At 36.5% G+C, this 18,908-nt stretch overlaps 3 protein-coding genes across 4 annotated transcripts in view; 2 read left to right on the top strand and 1 right to left on the bottom strand.

Annotated features, from left to right (window-relative positions):
• The window catches only part of wkd (TBC1 domain family member whacked), a 146,162-nt gene extending 136,202 nt beyond the window's left edge, over positions 1 to 9,960 (top strand). The window contains exons 3-8 of the mRNA XM_071592725.1: positions 324 to 622; positions 2,059 to 2,239; positions 2,967 to 3,041; positions 5,792 to 5,906; positions 8,532 to 8,686; positions 9,655 to 9,960. Of these exons, the coding sequence (XP_071448826.1) occupies positions 324 to 622; positions 2,059 to 2,239; positions 2,967 to 3,041; positions 5,792 to 5,906; positions 8,532 to 8,686; positions 9,655 to 9,762 (933 nt within the window). The 3' untranslated portion in view covers positions 9,763 to 9,960. The remainder of the gene's footprint in view (positions 1 to 323; positions 623 to 2,058; positions 2,240 to 2,966; positions 3,042 to 5,791; positions 5,907 to 8,531; positions 8,687 to 9,654) is intronic.
• A 3,869-nt stretch (positions 9,961 to 13,829) lies between these two features.
• Positions 13,830 to 17,306, bottom strand: LOC139693907 (zinc finger HIT domain-containing protein 2-like). 2 transcript variants are annotated; one of them, XM_071592235.1, is made up of 7 exons: positions 17,151 to 17,306; positions 16,851 to 17,068; positions 16,462 to 16,648; positions 16,108 to 16,219; positions 15,814 to 16,023; positions 14,102 to 14,258; positions 13,830 to 14,015 (listed from the first exon to the last, which is right to left on the bottom strand). In XM_071592235.1, exons 1-7 carry the CDS (start codon positions 17,186 to 17,188, stop codon positions 13,855 to 13,857), a joined length of 1,083 nt encoding a protein of 360 aa, XP_071448336.1. In that variant the 5' UTR covers positions 17,189 to 17,306; the 3' UTR covers positions 13,830 to 13,854. The 2 variants fall into 2 exon arrangements, with proteins under 2 accessions (XP_071448336.1, XP_071448337.1); XM_071592236.1 differs by having other exon boundaries at positions 13,830 to 14,010.
• Positions 17,307 to 17,353: 47 nt separating this feature from the next.
• On the top strand, positions 17,354 to 18,615 carry slx1 (Nuclease slx1). The gene is made up of 4 exons (XM_071592569.1): positions 17,354 to 17,526; positions 17,629 to 17,680; positions 17,765 to 17,950; positions 18,045 to 18,615. Exons 1-4 carry the CDS (start codon positions 17,354 to 17,356, stop codon positions 18,432 to 18,434), a joined length of 801 nt encoding a protein of 266 aa, XP_071448670.1. The 3' UTR covers positions 18,435 to 18,615.
• The last annotated feature ends 293 nt before the right edge of the window (positions 18,616 to 18,908 follow it).

Below are 18,908 nucleotides of genomic sequence, written 5' to 3'. Positions count from 1 at the left end.
ATGAACTGATGCCTCACATTACCATGATAAGTGAATTTCACACACCAGTAGGCTTGGTGATATCGGTGAGCTAAACGCGTGAGCCCCTCATACATGAGCCCATGGTACCCTCGGCTATCAAACAAACCTTAAGATTGATTATTTTGGTCTATTTTTATTTACATTATATGATCCTGTAATTATTTTGTTCCACATCAGTTAAGACCCTCAAGTAAAGTGTGTAATCTTAAGAAGTAGATGATGGTTGGAGTTAAAATCAGAAAATGCTCTAGTGCTTAACATGAACACATGTTTTTAGTGCAACGGTTGATGGTACATTACAGGTGCGGGAGCGGTGCAGGAAGGGAATCCCACCGTCAGTGCGCCCTCGGGCATGGCAGTACCTGTGTGGGGGGAAGTTGCTGATGGATGGCCACATGCTGCCCACGGGGACGGGCATGCTGCTGCCTGAGGAGGGTCTCGTGGGACGCAAGGGGGAGGTCATCTCAGCCCCAGCCAACCGAATCACATATGCCAATCTCATTGCACAGGAAGGAGATCCCCGATGGATTGATGACATACAAAAGGACCTCCACCGTCAATTTCCATTCCACGAAATGTTTATGACGGAAAAAGGTCATGGGTACGTTGCAATGAAATCTTTAGGTTTAAAGCTCTCTGGTTTTTCCAGGGCAATTATGGTAAAATTATGTCTTCTCCCTCATCGAAAGTATTAAAGTGTCAGCAAGAAAGATTGGGTATTGCTTGTCCAGTCTGCTGTTATTCTACTTGATCAAATTTCACTTATATAAATAGTACATTTCAATATACTAATAACTCTTTAATATTTAATTGTTTTCAGATTTTCATATTTCTAAATTTATTTCAATTGGAAATATTCATTCCACAATTTTAGTCGTGAAATTTTTGTGGTGATTCTCCTTTATATTTGTGCCTATGTCCCTAAGTGAACATAAATAAATGGTAAATAATATTACTGCAATTTAGAATGCTATCTTCCTTTTGTGGGCCATCCCAAGTGGTTTCATTGGACTGTAACTCTCAAAGCTCTTTTAGTTATCATTGATAGCCTTCAAATGCAGGAGTTCCATTAACTCTGGGCTGAGATTCCCCCAAGGGAAGGAGAGAAAGGAAAGGAAAGAAACACCGCTAATATTATCCATGAAGTTGTATTAAAAAGGGAATATGAGAGAGAGACAGAATTCCTTATGAATGAATTAAACTGTGGAAAAGTGCAAATTGTCCTTATTTCATTCCAAGCAACCTGAATGCTTGTTGTGAATAAATATATGTGCTGTCTAGCACATTTCAACTCATGATGATGTAATACATTGCAGCCTAAGTCCCAGTCTAAAGTGTTCATCCAGTGAAAAATTATTTTTCTCATATGTCAAGTGTGTTTGATTTCATCTTATGAAACCTATAGCTTCTCTCTCTTTGTGGGAATATATTAGCTATCTCTGTGTAAAGTGGCATTCATTATCTGTACCAAGATTTTTACTTTTAGTGAATAGTATAAGCTTTTACTGATGTGCCTCTTGTGATGTGAGCTTATAGTAAATTGAAGTAAAATATGTGGAAAGAAAAGGGGAGGCATATCAACAAGTAGGAGACGTCAGTGAAAAATAGAATATTGGTAGAAAGTCAGAGGAGAGATGATAGATAGATTTATTCACCATGGGCTTTGTTAAAGGATTAATCAAATGAAAAAAATGATGGCTGGAGAAGAGAGATTGATAAGAAGTATAATTTTGTGATGGAAGGGAGAAGATAGGAGAATCTGGGTAATAAGGAATGAAAAAATAAGTTTTTTTACAGCAAGAACATCAGTAAAGAGTTAAAATTGAAAAGGAAAATGATGCAGTGAATAAGGTGGTAAAGTAGAACAACCCATGGCATTTGGGGGTCATTGAGGGTCAAATGTCAGGGGTCATCCAAAACCTCCGACTAATCTTTAGTCCTCCCACACATATGAGGAGTGAGCCATTATGATGTGTGGTACGGTATTTTTTCCTGTGGTCTCTAATGCATTATTATATCCTGACTTTTAACCTCCAGGCAGCAAGACTTGTTTCATGTCCTCAAGGCTTACTCAGTGCTGAATCCTCACATTGGCTACTGTCAAGCCCAGGCACCTCTGGCAGCCTTCCTCCTCATGCACATGCCTGCAGAGCATGCCTTCTGGTGCCTTGTGTCCCTCTGTGACAAGTACCTAGATGGATACTATTCCCATAATATGGTAAGTTTAATTTCCTCTGGAGAAATATGTATAGCCCTATAAAAATGGTAACTTCTAGCAAAGATTGAACATGTGCATGCTTATATATAAAATTGATATCTCACTTGGGAAATTGTTTGAATCACTACAGTTCTTTTTTTAAAATGGAAAATGATATAATTCCGGTTAATTCAGCTTTCTCTAAAGTCTGTAGTGGATAACACATTTTCTGTAGTTTCAAGACATTAATGACCATCTATTGTCTAGTTTTTGATCTGTATGTTTCAAGGAGAAATACATGAAGTATTTTCAAATGTCACATCTTACTAATCAATAGTTTGACTTATGACGTCGTGGAACTTATTCATTCTAAAATGAGGCTGAACACGTCATGGTCATTTGGGGTAGATCAATATTTTAGTCAGAACTGTAACAAAAAAGGATCCCTTTTTTTACAATATTAATTGAAAGAAAAGCTCATTAATTATATTGATTTTGTCCAATTTTGTCATTGTGTGATCTAAAATTTTTGTGTGATAAATTAGTGGGTCCAAAACCTTATTATTATCTAGAATGGCATATGTAATTTGATTGAAAAATGTTCCTCCTCTCCCTCAACCACCTCCCTCTGGGTGGTGCTGACCCTATGGGTCACAATGCACCCTTAGGACCAATGTGCACCAATTTGCTGTCTGTTTTCTATGTTTTGCAGGGTATTAGACTAATAGATGCTTATCTTTCTCTTCAGGAAACCTTGCAACTTGATGGAGAGATACTTTTTGCCCTCCTGAAGAGGGTTGCTCCCAATGTGTACAAACACCTGGTAAGAAATCACGTAATGCTAATTTAAGCCAGTCATCTTTAATAATTGCAAATTTATTAGTACCAATTCTACTATTAATAGCTGTGGTAAAATGTGAATATTTCTATCTATTCTTTCTTAAAAGCTATTGGTTTAGAGGCTGATAATCATTATGTACCACTATCATTTGGCAATTTACATGTTTTACAAAATTGATTTAAAGTATTTTATGACTGTTACTTTATACAATTTACCCGCTTGCACAATGTGTTGTGAAAAAGTAGAATGGACCTAAACATATATAAAAATGCTATTAAAAATGTTGAGGTATTTAAGTACCTGGGAATATAAATATCATAGTAGGAGATTACTAAAACACTTTATCTAAAATATGTGCAGGTAAATAGTTAGAGAGAAAGGATGCATTGAATAAATTTTGTCCGAAAAGTAATGCAAAAATTAAACCCAGTGTTTTGCTCAAAAAATACAAAAACAAATAAATAAAGGATGGCTTGGTTTATAGACATATTAACTTATGGAGTGAAAACATGGAAACCTGTGAAGGAAAATTGAAATAGGGTGAATACAGTGGAAATGAATTATTTAAGGTGGAGCTGTGGGAGTTCTAGGCTTGGTCATGTAAGAAGAAATGACAGGATGAAAGAAAATGTGAGATGTTATCAATAGACTGAGGAAGGAAAAAACTTGTGGTACAGACATAGGAAAAATGGAGGGATGGCCCAAATACAAATGGTGTGTAATGGGACACTATTTGGAACTAGGAAGTAAGAATGGCTACCTAGAAACTGGATCAATAATACAATACATACATGGACCAAAGGGTTACTACGAGGTGATAACTGGAAAAGAAGATATTGCTGGTGCTAAGGATATGAGAAATCACTGGTATTGTTGTAGTGTACTGGATAGTTTTATGATGAACCCTGGTGCTACCCAGTATTTACTCCTAAGCTCTAATTAACAGGAGACAATATCCTTCAACCCCATTCCACGTATTACAATGACTCATGCTTAAGCTCTTCTTACTTTCTACCTTCCTTAAGCTCTAACAAAACGCCTATCCTTTGCCTCCCTCTACCTTGCTTTTGCAACTTTCTACTGTGTATGACTGTATTCGACATCTTATTGACTCTCATTACCTCCTGCATACACTTGTTCATACATACTTTAAATTCCTCCCAATAACCTTCTTCACTTACCATGCATATAAATCCATTTCATTTTCTCCATTATTCCCTTGTAAACTCTTCTTTGCTTACTGCAATCAATTATTCTGTTAATATCCCTACTACTGTGCCCAACCTCCTCAATAACTTCCCAAAAAGGTAAAATGTTTTATTTTTTTCTTCTGAAACTTGATTGTTTATCTTAGCCTTCCTCTTTCTTGAGAATCTCATTATATTTGTTTTATTATGATTAATAATATATAACTAATTAGATGGGCACCTCACCTGCTCTCACTCTTGCCCTTCACCAACCTTCTTTTCTCTTTCCTCCTTATTGAATATTGAAAGGGATAGGTGATAATGGCATCCCTTAAATACTCCCATGCAAAGCCCTGCCTCTCTCCTGGCGCTCCTTTCAGTATCAAAATCTATTTGGTTTGATACATGTACAGATGCTGAATAAGTTATCTATCCTTTCATTCTACTCCCTGCAAAATATTCATCAGTTGTACTCAATAATGTTATAATAATGTCAACTGACTTCAGAAAGTCCATAAAGCATAAAAATACATCCTGATTATACTCTTATTTTTGTTTCTACCAGTGACCTCATTATTTCTATGGCATCATGTGTACCTATCCCCCGTCTAAACCCTTACTGATATTCTAAACACTCATTTGTTCTCTTCTTCATACTTTTTTGACGATATTAAGTACTAGTACGATTCTAAGTGCCCTTGCCACTGGTGAAATCAACTTTATAGTCCAATAGTCCTCTTATACTGCTGCTGCTTCCCTTATTTGGAATAATAGCAATCCTGAGTCTTCTGGCCAGATTCCTTCCTTATAAATTCTATAAGCAAGTCTGTAAAAAGTCCCCCTTCCCTGTTTTTCTAAATGCTTGAGTAGTTATGGGTGAATGTTATCTATGCCCTCACCCTTCTTTGATTTCATTCCCTTCAATGACTTTCCTATTTTGCAGTCAATTATTCCATTTGAAGCTATAATTATTAACATCTTATTCCCTCTTTGTATCTTAACTCCCATGCCAATTGCCTTTACCATATAGTTCCTTCATATACTCTTTCCACAATGTCAGAACCTGCTTTTCTTCAAATAATAATTTACTCTGTCATCTCTAGTAATTCAAAAACAATTTTCTTTCTTACATCCTGACAGTCCCTTCACCTTCCCGTATAGTACACCCTCTTCACTCTTTCCCTGTAAACACTACTTGTTCTCTCCCTACTCTTTCCTAGATGTTTCCTTCACCCCTATTAATTTCTTACCTCAGCTTATCATTTAGCTATTTGAACTTATTTGAACTTCTTTCTCCCTAATTCTGGGTTCACACTTCCATTTCCCTTTCATCAATATTTCCTAATCAGATCATCTGTAATCCATGGCTTCTTAACCCTTTTTTCTATTTACTGTATTACTATGTATGTTTTGATACGGTATTTGAATTTGCCCTTTTGTTTAGAGGGTGTTCCTTTTTTCAATTCAATTTGCATTGAAAAAATGAAGTTATGTTGCCACACCCTGTATTTATGAATTTTCCTTAATTTCATTTCTTCTTTTCAGAAAAAGCAGAAAATTGCTCCCATACTGTACATGACAGAGTGGTTCCTCTGCGTTTACACAAGAACATTGCCTTGGACAACCATTCTACGCATATGGGATATGTTCCTCTGTGAAGGTTTGTGTCATAATTTATTTTTAGATTTTATTGAATAGTATAAAGTTTTGAATAAAAAAAAATATTTTCCGTGAACTTACTTTTATTGATGATGATGCCATTTTGAGGTCATACCATTGGGCAATGATTATACGTCCTCTTTCCAATATTAACCCACATCACAGAGGCAGTAATATTATAGAGAAAGAAAACTTCACTTCAAGGAATGATTGGTTTTGTCAGTTTAGGGGAAGGCATAATTTTTGTGATAATAAAGTGCCTGGTGAAGTCAAAGAGTGTTGATAGTATTCAGTTGAACCATTTAGGATAACACATTCCTACTACTCATTGCTACTCATGGCTGAATGTGATTTATATTTATTTCAAATATATAATGCAGATGAACCAGGTCTATACTGGAGAATTTTGTCAGGAAACATGCTAGCTTTATGAAATATATCAAAGTTTCCCAGGCAAAAGATCAGTAAGGAAAGGGTCTCTATGCATTTGTGTGCTAATGCAGATGATACCCAAAAGTTGAAGAGTGTTGTGGTATGAACATTTTGACAAGCCTGTGTTCTGAGGAAAATAATGAATGTAATTCGTAGGCATTTGGAAAATGCATGGTTAACCAAATTCAATACAATGGACTGGTTCCACTGTCACTTCGTTCATGAAATTTGTGATACCAAGTCGATGTTTAGGGAATTCCAGAGGATTAGGTAAAAGCACTTCTGGTTGTGGACAATGCTCCCTCTCATTCTAGCATTGGCGATTTATGCAGCAGGGATGGTAAGATTGAGTAGATGCCTTGCTTTGCCTCCAAATACTACGTCATTATTATGTGCTTCTATAAACTGAACTATGGAATAAAATAAAATATTTCAGCTGATGAATCAAGGAGATGATGGATGGCTTACAAGAGGTTGTACAGCTGAAAGTTTTTGAATGAAGTTTTAGAAGTACTAGAGTCAAGTGATGATGAGATGAAAGGCAGCAAGGGACAGAGAGCAATAATGAATATGAAAAATCTAAATTGAAGTCTGTGTGCTTCAACCGGGCTGATTCTTGGAGGGAGGTGAAACAATTCAGTGTTGAAATTGTGAGGAAAAATATATTGTATGAGAAGAGGGTGATTTCCACTGCCCAGGATTTGAACTTGAAGAAAATCAGGATTGTTTGCAGTCTGCTGGAGAAATATCCTTGATTATTAAAGATGTTGAGGACTGGCTTTATGTTGATGAAGATATTCCAGGTTTACGAACATAAGCAAGAGAAGAAATAGCTGATAGTTTTGGCAGTGAGAAATCTATCTTTGGAATCTGAAGAGGAGCATGCTGATAAATCAGTTACTATGGCGGTCTGGTCTGGTCACTATCATAGCCTTTAATAGATGAAATTTTGGATGCAGATATGAACAAATATTATGGACTTTTGAGAACTCTATTGAAGGTAATAATTTGTAAGCAACTCCAAAGAAGCAAGCAAAGTAAAATAAGTAGCTTCATAAGAATGCAATTGCCAGTGACCACACCCTGTTGTCATCTCGAAAACTGTCAGCTGTAATATTCTTAAATATTTCAGCAAGATAAGTTTTGCACATAAGTATGTTTTCCTCTTTGGTGCAATTTAAGCATGTCAGAGAGCAGCATTGACTGCACATTGTGTCTGCATTGCTAAAATTTATGAACCTAGCACTATTTTCTAAAGTTAAACTCATATTTATTGTTAACAACTCCATCAATTCACTTTAGGTGCAAAAATAGATTAAATAAATCGGATGATAATATTGTTAAACTGTTAGCCAATTGCACATTGTCTCTGTTGATTGAAGTTACCATTTCCATTCTACAACCCATTTCATTCAAATAGGATTTTTTATCAATGTAACGTAAGATGTTTTTACACTTTCTGTTCACCATATAAAGTCAAGTTTTCAGCGATTAAGTGCATGCAAGAATGGTGGTGAAAAATACCTTGTGGGGTTACATGTGTCAAATTCCAGCGAAATTTTGATTTCACTTAATCAGGACAAACTCTAGTCCCATGTAGTCTGGAATATTTAGGGTTTACTGTAATTCATACATTTTATGTTGTGCACATCCACAATTTCTTTTTGGTGCTGTTTGTATTATGTAAGCATCAGAATGGGCCATGGTGAGGAGACTTGACAGGGTGAAGTGACAATCTGCCTACTCTTTCTCAATATAAAAAAAACCACAAACACAGTAATCAATCCAAAGGTCGGTTTGGTAGGTAATGGTAGAGTTCACCCAATACTAAGCCCGACGGCGTGTGAAATTCACACATCAGGGTATGGGGGCCAGTTTCTTTCCCTGTACCGGTTATGGTTTCCCAGGAAGATCTGGTACCCGAAAAATCACACAGCTTGGGTGGAGCTGCAGTTGCCTAGAGACTTGCATGGGAATTGAACCTGGGGCCCTCTGGTCAGCAGTCCAACGCTCTACCCCCTGGACTACCAAGACCCACCTTTCTTTATATATTTCAAAGCAAATGGTGTGCTTAATATGTAGGGCTGTAAGCTCTGTGTGCTTAATATGTAGGGCTCAGACTCTTGCCATGTCATGGGTTTCCTCACGTTAATAATTTGAAGTGCTGACTGTATCTTTTTTATTTTCCTTGCAGGAATCAAAGTTGTTTTTAAGGTGGCATTGGTGTTGCTCAGGTTTGGTTTGGGGCGCTCTGACATCCTTCGAAAGTGCCCTACAATGTATGAAACCCTGGAAATGTTACGTAACCTCCCGAGTCATGTGATGGAGGAAGAATTCATTGTTCACCAGGTGAGACCAGTTACTGTTTATTTCTTAATGCTCCCAAGGTTTTCTGCAGTGATCTGTTTCATCCTTAAAATAACAGAAAACATTTGCATGTAGTTCAGAGATTTTTAAGCTGATATTTGGTTAGTGATTGCATTCCTTCTCCCTTGGTAGCCATTTACTCCTCCCATTTAAGAGTTGAGTGCTTTTAAATGTGAGGATTGTTATGGTGAGCCAAGAGAGGGGGTTCAAAGGGAGGTGTCATTGTCATTAATCATATGAGTACTACATAATCATTTTATTTCCTTTTTTCTGGAGATTTACCTGTATATACATACATACATACTTATTTCTCTGGGAAGTGGTGTAGAGAGAAAAGTTGTGATCTCACTACCTTATAGAATCTCATTGCCTTGCACTTCCTAATTTGTTTTCCTTTCTGTCCACTTAGCGTTACCCTATATTTCAAAAGTCTCCATTCTACACCTAACATCTTGTCTCAATGGCAATGTTTCTGCATGATTAATCAATGCCCATGTCATCAACTCTCTCCTTGTGAAAGCTTCCTTCCATAAAGCAATTCTTTTTCTTATATCCCTACTAGTGTTAACATCTTGATCCAAAATACTGCCAAATAGGTTAACTGTTCCACCTCTCTAGTTTATCCGCTCCAATTTTTATGTTTATCTAACCATAAACTCTGTTGAAAACCTCATAACCTTTGTTTTCTTTTATGATTCTCATACGTTTTTTATTGTACCTATCTTTTAATGCAGTTAGCGATGCTTGTAGCCTCTTGAATGACTAACAAACTAAAGCCAGCCAAGTCACTACTTGTAACTGACCGTATTTATATGCCACTGAAAGTCCTAAGCTACTCTATCACCAACTTCCCTTTTATTAAGTGCAATAGAGTTTAACTGCTTGACCTCTGCAAGTCTTAACTGTTCTTTGGGTCATTAAGTACATTCTTTTCCTTATAATTCTCCCAGATCCAGCGGCTGAATTTGACAGATGAAGATTTCCAGAGGGAGCACGAGAGGCAGTTGATTCGTAGAAAAGCAGCGCAAGAGAACGGAGGTAAACACAAGGGCAGGTAGCAGCTAATTATGAAGAAACCATTATCTGGTCATGGAAAACTTTGACAAGTAGCTGTTGCATCTTGTCCCCATGGACATATTGGGAAAATAAGTTATTTGGAGCTAAAGACTTAGCGAGAAGTTGTTACAATGGCAGCAGTATAGACCATAATAATTGCCGTGTGACCGAGACTATTTTATTAAAGTCTGTATTTTCTACTGTGTCTCAGCCAAGAGAAGTTTTTTTGTATGCTGGCCAATTCAGAACAGCCTACCCCTCTCTCCATTTTGGTGTGAACTTACCAAGGTCAAGGGAGGACCCAAAGATGTAATTTTATAAATATGTGAGTTTTTCATTGAATACTTCCAATTTGCGTGCAATCGAAGGAGCAGTTTCTGTCATGAAAACGCAAGGCATTCTTTTGTGTGGTTCAAATATTCTGACCAATCCATATCAATCTGTTATTTGCACTGTAATATACATACTGTGATATATACAAATCGATGTGAATTTGCATTTGTTTCTATGATGAGCCAGTGATTTCTATGGCATGGGCACAATACACTCCTTAGATGCATAATATCCTTGTCACTCACCCATGACTCTCATGTCCTTACTTGTCCATATGTTGTTTTGTTCATTGGCAACATAACCAAGCAGTATTTGTGTCAAAAGGTCACAGAATTCAAGTCATATGCAATGGAATCACTGGATTCTTCTTGTGACCGCATGAAAAGTAGGGATTCCTTTGATCATATGGCTCATGAAATACATACTCTCACTTTTCAACTGTCAAGGAAGTCATGCTACAGAAGCTCATTGTCTTAGCAACTTGTTCATTACTTCTCACTACGAATAGTCCTGGATATACATACACATGCAAAATATACATTATACATACATACATACACATATATACAGAAACACATATATATAAGGAGCACTTTGCCCTTAAATCCACTTAAGTTAGTTCATTTAAACAGACTCTAAAAAGATTAGAAATAGATCATCATGTAATTCACCGGTGGTGGAAGTTTTGGGGCCAAGAGCTAGCCTCCTCTTCTGCTGATGAAGGGGTTGACTTCCTGGCCGAAATGTTCACCATTCATGATTTGCACAGCAATCCATTTCTAAAATTTTGTATTGGTTTAGTGTCTGTTTAAGTAAATATACATGCGCATATATACATATATATGTATATGTCAGAGTGAGTGTACATAGAGAAGCCATAGTTTATCAGCAAACTGGTGTTTGCATTTAAAGTTTCATAATAAAACACATCATCTGCGTTGTAAAATTTTTCATTACTTCTTTGTTATGTAATCTATTAATGTTCTTATGTTTTATTGCGTGTTTCATTATCAATGTTAGTTTTAATCATTGGGAACATGAAAATGTGCATTTGAGGTGCTAAATGTAGGTATCTTTTAACTTTCTCCATTAATGTGTTATTAAAATTACCGGTTGTATGTTCTAAAGTGTCATAACATGATACCCATACACTGTCAAATAATGCAAATGTTGTATATTTTGTAGTCACTCTACCATCATTTATTAAACCTTAAATAATTGTGCTTGAGTTTTTCATTATGTTAATATGTATATGATGTACATTTATGTACTGTCATCGTTTGGTCAGAATGTGGTGGAATCACCTGACCAGAAGCTAACATCATTGTTAAGCATTAGAAAAATTGGAATGGTCCAAGGAAAGCCCCTCACATCTGTGAGATTCTAGCTTGGGATATTAGAATTCAGGGAGCATAAACTGAAGGATTAAAGGCCAAAATTAACACCAACCTCCAAGGCAGTAGCCAATTGGGATGTAATGTAGCATGCCCACACTCAAAATTGAACATTAATTATTACAAAACTTCGATATGCCCATGTATTAGTCCTTTGTTTTTAGCATGTTGAAAGATTGAGACTTATGTTCTACTTAGGCAAATAAATGCTGCCATCTCAATAGCCAATTGTACATAATAGTTATTACGAGGGATGTAATCTGGTTTGAAACTATATTTAGTTTCAGACTAGAGAGGCAAAGAATTATTTTTTTCCTGGAATGTTTTGTATCAGGTTCAACAGTAAAACTTATGTATCAGATGATTCCAAAATGAAACTAAATTTTCAGGTTTCATTCTACTATCAAGGTGTTCATCAGTTCCATTCTGGACCTTGTTAAATGAATAGTGTTGAAATTCCATGGAGGTGACCAATTTGCTGCAATTCATGATTGGATTTGTTTTCGCAAAGGACAAGTGCGTCCATGGAGAGAATAATTACTTTTCCCAACTTCCCTGGATTAAATTGATTGTGAAAGCTTCAGGGGAAATAGACCTTAGGGTTTGTGCATGACGAAAAAACAAAATCATATCTCAGAGTCCTTGGCAAAATGGGTTTGGAGTGGTGGCAGGAGGGAGGATGAATACAAATATCTGGAAATCCTTTGGAAGGTCTGAGTCATCTTAAATTGGATATCCTCCACCTTTTCCCTCTGAACAATTCAAAATTGAAAATTTTCTCTCACAAATGGAAATTACCAATGGGGTTCTTTTGCACAATTGTAATAGGAATTTTGCTTGCTCCAATACAGGAATGTCATTTGCTGTAATGTTGTTCATCCTCCAATTGTCAACCTTCTTCAGAGGATCTCATCTCACTCTTTACTTATCACCAATGAAACCACTCTTGAAATTTAAGAGATCATGTGAAAAAGAATTATCAAATTATATTTAGACTTCACCTGATATTATTGATTGAGTCATGTTATGTTTATTCATTATTGATTAATTTGAATGTTCCAGTTGCATATTTTATGAAATATTTTTCCTATGAACATTCTTTTTTGCCCTTTGCCTGTCACATATGCTGACCTTTTTTGTATTCATTGATAAGTTTTTTAAACAAAAGCAATCTGATATCAAATTTAATGAGAGCAAAACAATAATTATATGTAACTGATGATCATGCCTAATGAAATAATTGGAAGTATGACTCTCCTTGCATTGGTCAGTGTGCGAAAATGTCCTCCCAGTCCCTTCCAACTCATAGGTCAACCACCACCCCCACCTTTCCCCTCTTTACTGCACAGGAGATTTTGCCAGCATGTACTTGTCAAACAATGCCCCCTCCCCCCAAAATTCACTTCTATCTTTAGTCTTTCACACCCTCTTTGTCCTCTCTTCTTCATGGATAACTGAACCACATTGGAAAAAAAACCAGCTAGGCCTCAATCTCACCTATAGTCGAAAACTTGGTGTGATTTTGAGACGGACATATCATCCCTTCTGAGATTAGCTTTGGTTCTGGACTAAAAATAGCCCAATCTTTGGTGTAAATGATGACATTATAATTTGGATGCAGTGTCATTGCCATTAAATTGTTACTGTGTAAACCATTTTCAGGATTTTACTCTTCTAGCAGACTGGCTGATAGTAATTGGTCCAATCCTTTTTAAATGATTTATTACCTACCCAGTCTTTTAAGCTATAATCATTACAAATGTTTTAATTATTTTCCTTAGTAGATGAAAAACGTTAACACATGCATAATGTGGCATGCCAGATATCCTGGAATTCATTAGGTTGCATCCTACGTTCATGGTACTTGTAAAAATCCTATTCATCCACATAACAAAAGAAAAAAAATTAGTGTCAAAAGTGCACATGATGTCAAGTGATTTGGCATGGAATGGCTCAGAAATAAAATTTAATGAGAGCACAGCAATTCTTTTACATTTTTCAAATAGGGAATCTTGAGTAATTAAGTGTTCTTTATTAAGCATGTTTGTGCCACATTATTTTATGAAATTGGTACCCTGTTTATTGTACAAATTAAAAATCTAATTGTAATCTAATCCAGGATGCTTAAAGTTGACATCACCTTCAGTCTGGATTTCTCAACACAGCCAATAATCTCTGTATTAAACTGCAGCTCTCATTTACGTATTTGAGGTCATCATATTAGCAATCTAGCTTCTATTAATGGACATTGTGTTTATTTCCGCAGGAGGTCTTCATTGTAATGACTTATCCAATGAGGTAACTAACTCTTTTTTTTAAAGAAAATGTGAAATAAGTGGCAGTGAGTACAAAAATGCATATTTATTTCTAGATTGAAAAAACATCTTCAGCATATGTTTTACTCCAAGCCAGATAGAATTCAATTTTTTTCAATATTGTCCTTAATTGTGTTTTTGGCACAGCAGGAAGGCTAAATGCTGACTTATCAGAAAACTTTTTGGCAAAAGAGCTGCCTTCAGATTCCTTTCCTGAAATGAATGCCAAGTGACAAATTAGTGAATTTATAAATACATTTCAGCATATTTTCACACAGGTTAACTATGCTACACATTACCTGACTCAGATTTGGCTCTCAGAATCACCCTATAAATATCAGAAAGAGCACTTAATATGAAGAAATTCCTGTGGGTGTGTTTTGGACCCTCAATGATGCACTTTACATCAGTTTTGATGATATCCTTAAGTTCTTTAGTCCCAGATAACCACTGACACTGAAAATAAATTTATTTGATCAATATTTTGAGAGGCATTCAAGCTACGGCGTGATATCACACAATGCACATCATTGTAGAAAATCCAGCTCGCATATAACTTAAAAATATATAAAACAAAACTTGAGGATAACAGAAGGTATATTTTTAATGGTTGATTCCAGGGTCACTTTCCAACTTGGGCATGTATGTATTGAAATATAAATGCCAGGAATATGTACAAAATTATTATTACAAATATGAACCACATTAATTTCCAAGCTCTTGAGATGGGCAATATCTTAAGAAGTAAGTCCTACTGGGTGGTATCATAGTAACAAATATGGGAGACCATTTGGCTAAGGATAAGGGATCCCTGGTGGTAACTGGGAAATGCTCCTTTCGTGACACACCCAAGCTTTATGACTTTTCTAAGTGCCTTATATGAATACATGGGTAACATAAAAAATTGGGTTGATCGTAATTAAGGGGATGCACAAACATAAGCGTTGTATTGGTACCCAAATTTGCACATGGAAAAAGGGAAATGCAAGTGAATAGGTACTTACTAAATAACTGGACCAATTACAAAGGAGTTTATGAGTATCAAAAACTGGTACAAATGCATTGATAAGTTGAAGTATGCAATTGTGCATACATGATGATTGATGATGTATCGAGTAGTAGTATTTAGGGGAGGCGACCGACAGCTGAGGTCATTTGCGCCATAGGGGATGGACAGGAATGGATGAAGGGTAGAGAGAAACCCAGCGTCAGCATTAGCCTACTCTTTACGAAAGGCGCCAAGGGGTCCACAGCTTAACCTCCCATCCGACGGACGGCGTACTCACTCAAAGTGCCCTCCACAAAGCATCTCAAGTAGAGATCGAGATACCTCTGAAAAATATTCAACACCGCCAGGATTTGAACCCGCGCCCTCAGGGTGGGAAGCCAGTACGTTAGCCCCCGCACCATCTCGATCCCCATTATGTATCGACCTCTTCAAATACTATTAAAATTGAAACTGTAAATATGACATCATTTCCATATTCATGCTTTATTTTAATGAAACTCCACCTGCACTTGGTTTGGTAGCATTAATGAAAGTGAATATTTGCTAAAAAAATGAAACGGCTACACTGTTTTCATACAAACTCTTATCTTTTCGTTGTGTATTCCTATAAGGCTGTTATCATTCAGGTGATGCAACACTTTGTCTAATGCCTGGGTGGTTTATAAACCCATCTTTAGAATGTGAATACAGTTACTCAATCACTAAGCTCTCCAAAAGGATACAGCTAAAAGATAGTGCCAAGAGTTAATTCATGGAGTCAGTACATTTTTCTAAGTCCTATAAATTTGATCAGTGAAAATACATTAATGTTAACTGATTACATGATGCCCAGACTCTTCCGTAAACCCTTTAGATAGACATTACAAGAATTAAAAGGTTGCTTTATGTTGTGGAATGAGCGATAAGCCAACATAACTATACATTCTATTTAAGGAACACTTCATAGAATTATTTATTTACGCAACCAATGGTCCTGGTTAAGCTAAATGAAAATATACTCACATTTGTGGCCTCGGATGCCGCGGATTCAATTGCTTCTTCAGCACTACCATAATTATACCCATTACGAATGTTACAAGATAACATTAATATTCCATTAACAGCTTCCATAGCAAAACTAAGGTGATCTCCAGCAAAATATTGCGCTATATAAGCATAAGCATAGAGAACATTAATCAGGTTGAATTGTACACATCTTGAGGGAGGTTTTTTCTGCAAAAAAAATGAAAGTAAAGAACTCTCAAAATTAACTGGGCACAACAAAATAGAGAATATTTCAAAACTTAAGTGACATACACATAGTTCATCGAATGAAAGAATGTTTTCCAGAAGCCGTGGGCATTTTTCCATAAAATTTTCATTACTTGATCCAGGGGAATTCACCTCTTCTATCAATTTCTTTTCTTCACTGAAATAGACGAGGAGAACGAACCTCAAAAAAATTAATCATACAAAATTCTAACGCAAATTATAACTCTACATGAGGAGTTCGATAAGCCAAAATAGAGCTCCAGAAGTAGTCACTTAATCTAATCAAGGTAGCATTTTAATTTCTGTTTTATATTAGGATTATACATTAAATATTTATGGATGAATGTAGGACGAAAAAGTTGCTTTAAGTACATAATAGATTAAGTTTTTCAAACAGACCTACACTTCCACCATGGGGTCCATGGAGGCACTATCTGAGAAACATCTCCCTTTTGTAACAAAACCATAAAATCTCTCCTCTCTTCTTCAGTCAGGGCATCCCAAACAGCATCAGCGTCATCAAGACTGACACCGGCAAGTCTTTCAGCAAGTTCTGGCGCTGGCTCATCATCATCTGAGTCTACGCCTAACATAGCAATAAAAAAGAAATTCTGAGAACTAGTTCCTTCGGATTCATAAAATCAGGCAATGCGTTGCTAAAGTACGAGAAAATTGCATTCATTTATAAGGACTATCATAAAAAGTATCCAGGATGGTCACGGCTTACTTATTTCCAATATTTCGATTATATTAAATTGCTTTTCACATTTTAAATATTGTTGAATCACCTAAGCTCTCATCCTCTTCGTTCTCAACCCTTTTCAACATGTTCAGCATTTCCTTCTGAGACTCCGGATCACCATTTCCATGCTTAATTTCTTCTTCGATGCATTCCTTATAAAAACTTTCCGAACACTGTAAGTGCACGTCTGCCCGATAACATGCTAACGAGCAGTAAACAATATTGCATCTGGGACAAACATATTTCCCCCTGTTATCCTTGCAGCTAATGATAAAATAAATATGAATCACTTATCATGATATACTGTAGGATTAGGGAAACTATTTCCTTGCAGAGATATACTTACATTCCACATGTTTTTGACTGATCCTCAACAGTTTCCATTACCCTGTCATACGCAAAAGGGAAAGGAATACGCAATGAACATCACTTGTTTACAAATTTAGGCTACAACTTACGTCGGAAAGACATCCGTTACATTCGTATTCTCCAATCTTTGCATCTCGATCAGATTTAAAAAACAAATGAAAATAGAAGAGCGCCTCTGTTATGGCGGAAGTGGTTGAAAACTTCTATGGTGTTTATTTACTGTTTTGTGAAAATCCGAAATTTAGAGGTAGGACCTACATAGGATTTACAGTTAATCCCAACCGAAGGATAAAACAGCATAATAAAGGAGTTAAATCTGGAGGAGCATGGCGTACAAGTAATAAAGGCCCATGGTAAGGAAGTCATTAGTTCTAACTGTAGGTCCTGACCTCATGAATATTATAATGTGTGGATGTTTTTCATTATTTATCCACAACTGTTGTTTCTTATTTTAGGGTGATGGTATTGGTTGTTCATGGATTTCCTAACGAAATTTCTGCGTTAAGAGTATGTGTGCATTCCTCTAGATATATTTAAATTTTTTATTACGAAGTCGTGCACTTCAATGCTTTCACTTATCAATGGTTACAGTTCGAGTGGGCCTGGCAAAATCCTCAAAAGTCTCGCCGTCTCAACAATTTATCGAAAAAGAATTCCAAGGAAAAAAAGTACGACTACTGCCTGCGCATTTTGTCGGAAATGCTTTTAGTTGGGCCTTGGAATAAGCTTCCATTGACAGTGCGCTGGCTCTCTGCTAAATACATGAAAGAATTTTCAGTAAGTTGGCAACGAACAGAGTTAAAATAAATTTTTCCTGAATCATTTTCTTCAATCAAATGCCAAATTTTTAATAATTGTGACTTTTTTTCAGCCCAATCGCCATCCTCCCATACACATGCCAATTACTTATGGACATGTTGTTAGTAAGAAAGTGAATAACCACAATAGTGAAAAAAGGGACTGTGACAGCAAACTCAGTGATCTAGAAACCTGTGGTATTTGTCGTCAACTTGTTGATGAAGATGACAAACTCACCTGTCTTGATAATGCTTGCTCTTTGGTAGCTCATGTAATATGCCTTGCTAAAAGATTCCTTAGCAAAGGTGACAGTTCCACTTTGAGCAACATTATTCCAGTGGACGGTGAATGTCCTGAGTGCGGTGAACAGCTGCTGTGGGGAGATTTGATACGTAAAAGAAATGGGTGCTATGCTGATCTTGTTCCTGCGGACGAATCTGATTTAGATGAAGGATCTGACTGATATTGGGTACGTTTTTCATTCGGGGCTTGTTATTTTTCAAGGAAGGACATCGTCAAGAATTTAGTTACATTTAATAAATTATTTGTACATAAATATGCTCACCGTTGTCTCATTGTATGATTCACATGCAACAGGCAATGTTTATGTGTGATTGAGCGTTCAGTATAAAAACAGCAAAATAACAGTGTTCGAAGTCGGAGGATATCACAACACCTGCACATTTTTTGACGCGTTTTCACATAACGGAAACTCCATATATTGAGCACTCACAATCAATAATCGTCGTCACCTCCACCGTAATCGTAGTCATAATCCACACCTGGGGGAACAAATATGCCCCCCATGAACTCCGATAATCCTTCCTGGAAACCCATCATTGATGCCATGCCATAGACGAGACGAAGGGTCAAGAGTCGGACGAAATCGAAGATGGTTGTTTCAGCCTTGTTTTCCAATTCCTGCTTCTTTCTTCGT

This window comes from Hetaerina americana, unplaced genomic scaffold (genome assembly GCF_022747635.1).
Source record: "Hetaerina americana unplaced genomic scaffold, ioHetAmer1.1.p SCAF_5, whole genome shotgun sequence".
NCBI lineage: Eukaryota > Metazoa > Arthropoda > Insecta > Odonata > Calopterygidae > Hetaerina > Hetaerina americana.
The sequence above is the reverse complement of the archived record's forward strand: the minus strand, read 5'-3'. Positions and strand labels throughout refer to the sequence as shown.

What these genes read in the sequence shown, in the direction of transcription:
- LOC139693907 (XM_071592235.1), bottom strand. Translation starts at nt 17,188, where the DNA reads ATGGAAACTGTTGAGGATCAGTCAAAAACATGTGGAAT. An exon ending in TTTCATTCGATGAACTATGT is followed by an intron (nt 16,024 to 16,107) that starts GTATGTCACTTA and finishes TTTTTTTTGCAG; the next exon opens with AAAAAACCTCCCTCAAGATG. An exon ending in CGGCATCCGAGGCCACAAAT is followed by an intron (nt 14,259 to 15,813) that starts GTGAGTATATTT and finishes ATTTATTTTCAG; the next exon opens with TGTCAGTGGTTATCTGGGAC.
- slx1 (XM_071592569.1), top strand. Translation starts at nt 17,354, where the DNA reads ATGGCGGAAGTGGTTGAAAACTTCTATGGTGTTTATTTACTGTTTTGT. An exon ending in ACAAGTAATAAAGGCCCATG is followed by an intron (nt 17,527 to 17,628) that starts GTAAGGAAGTCA and finishes TTCTTATTTTAG; the next exon opens with GGTGATGGTATTGGTTGTTC. An exon ending in AATACATGAAAGAATTTTCA is followed by an intron (nt 17,951 to 18,044) that starts GTAAGTTGGCAA and finishes ACTTTTTTTCAG; the next exon opens with CCCAATCGCCATCCTCCCAT.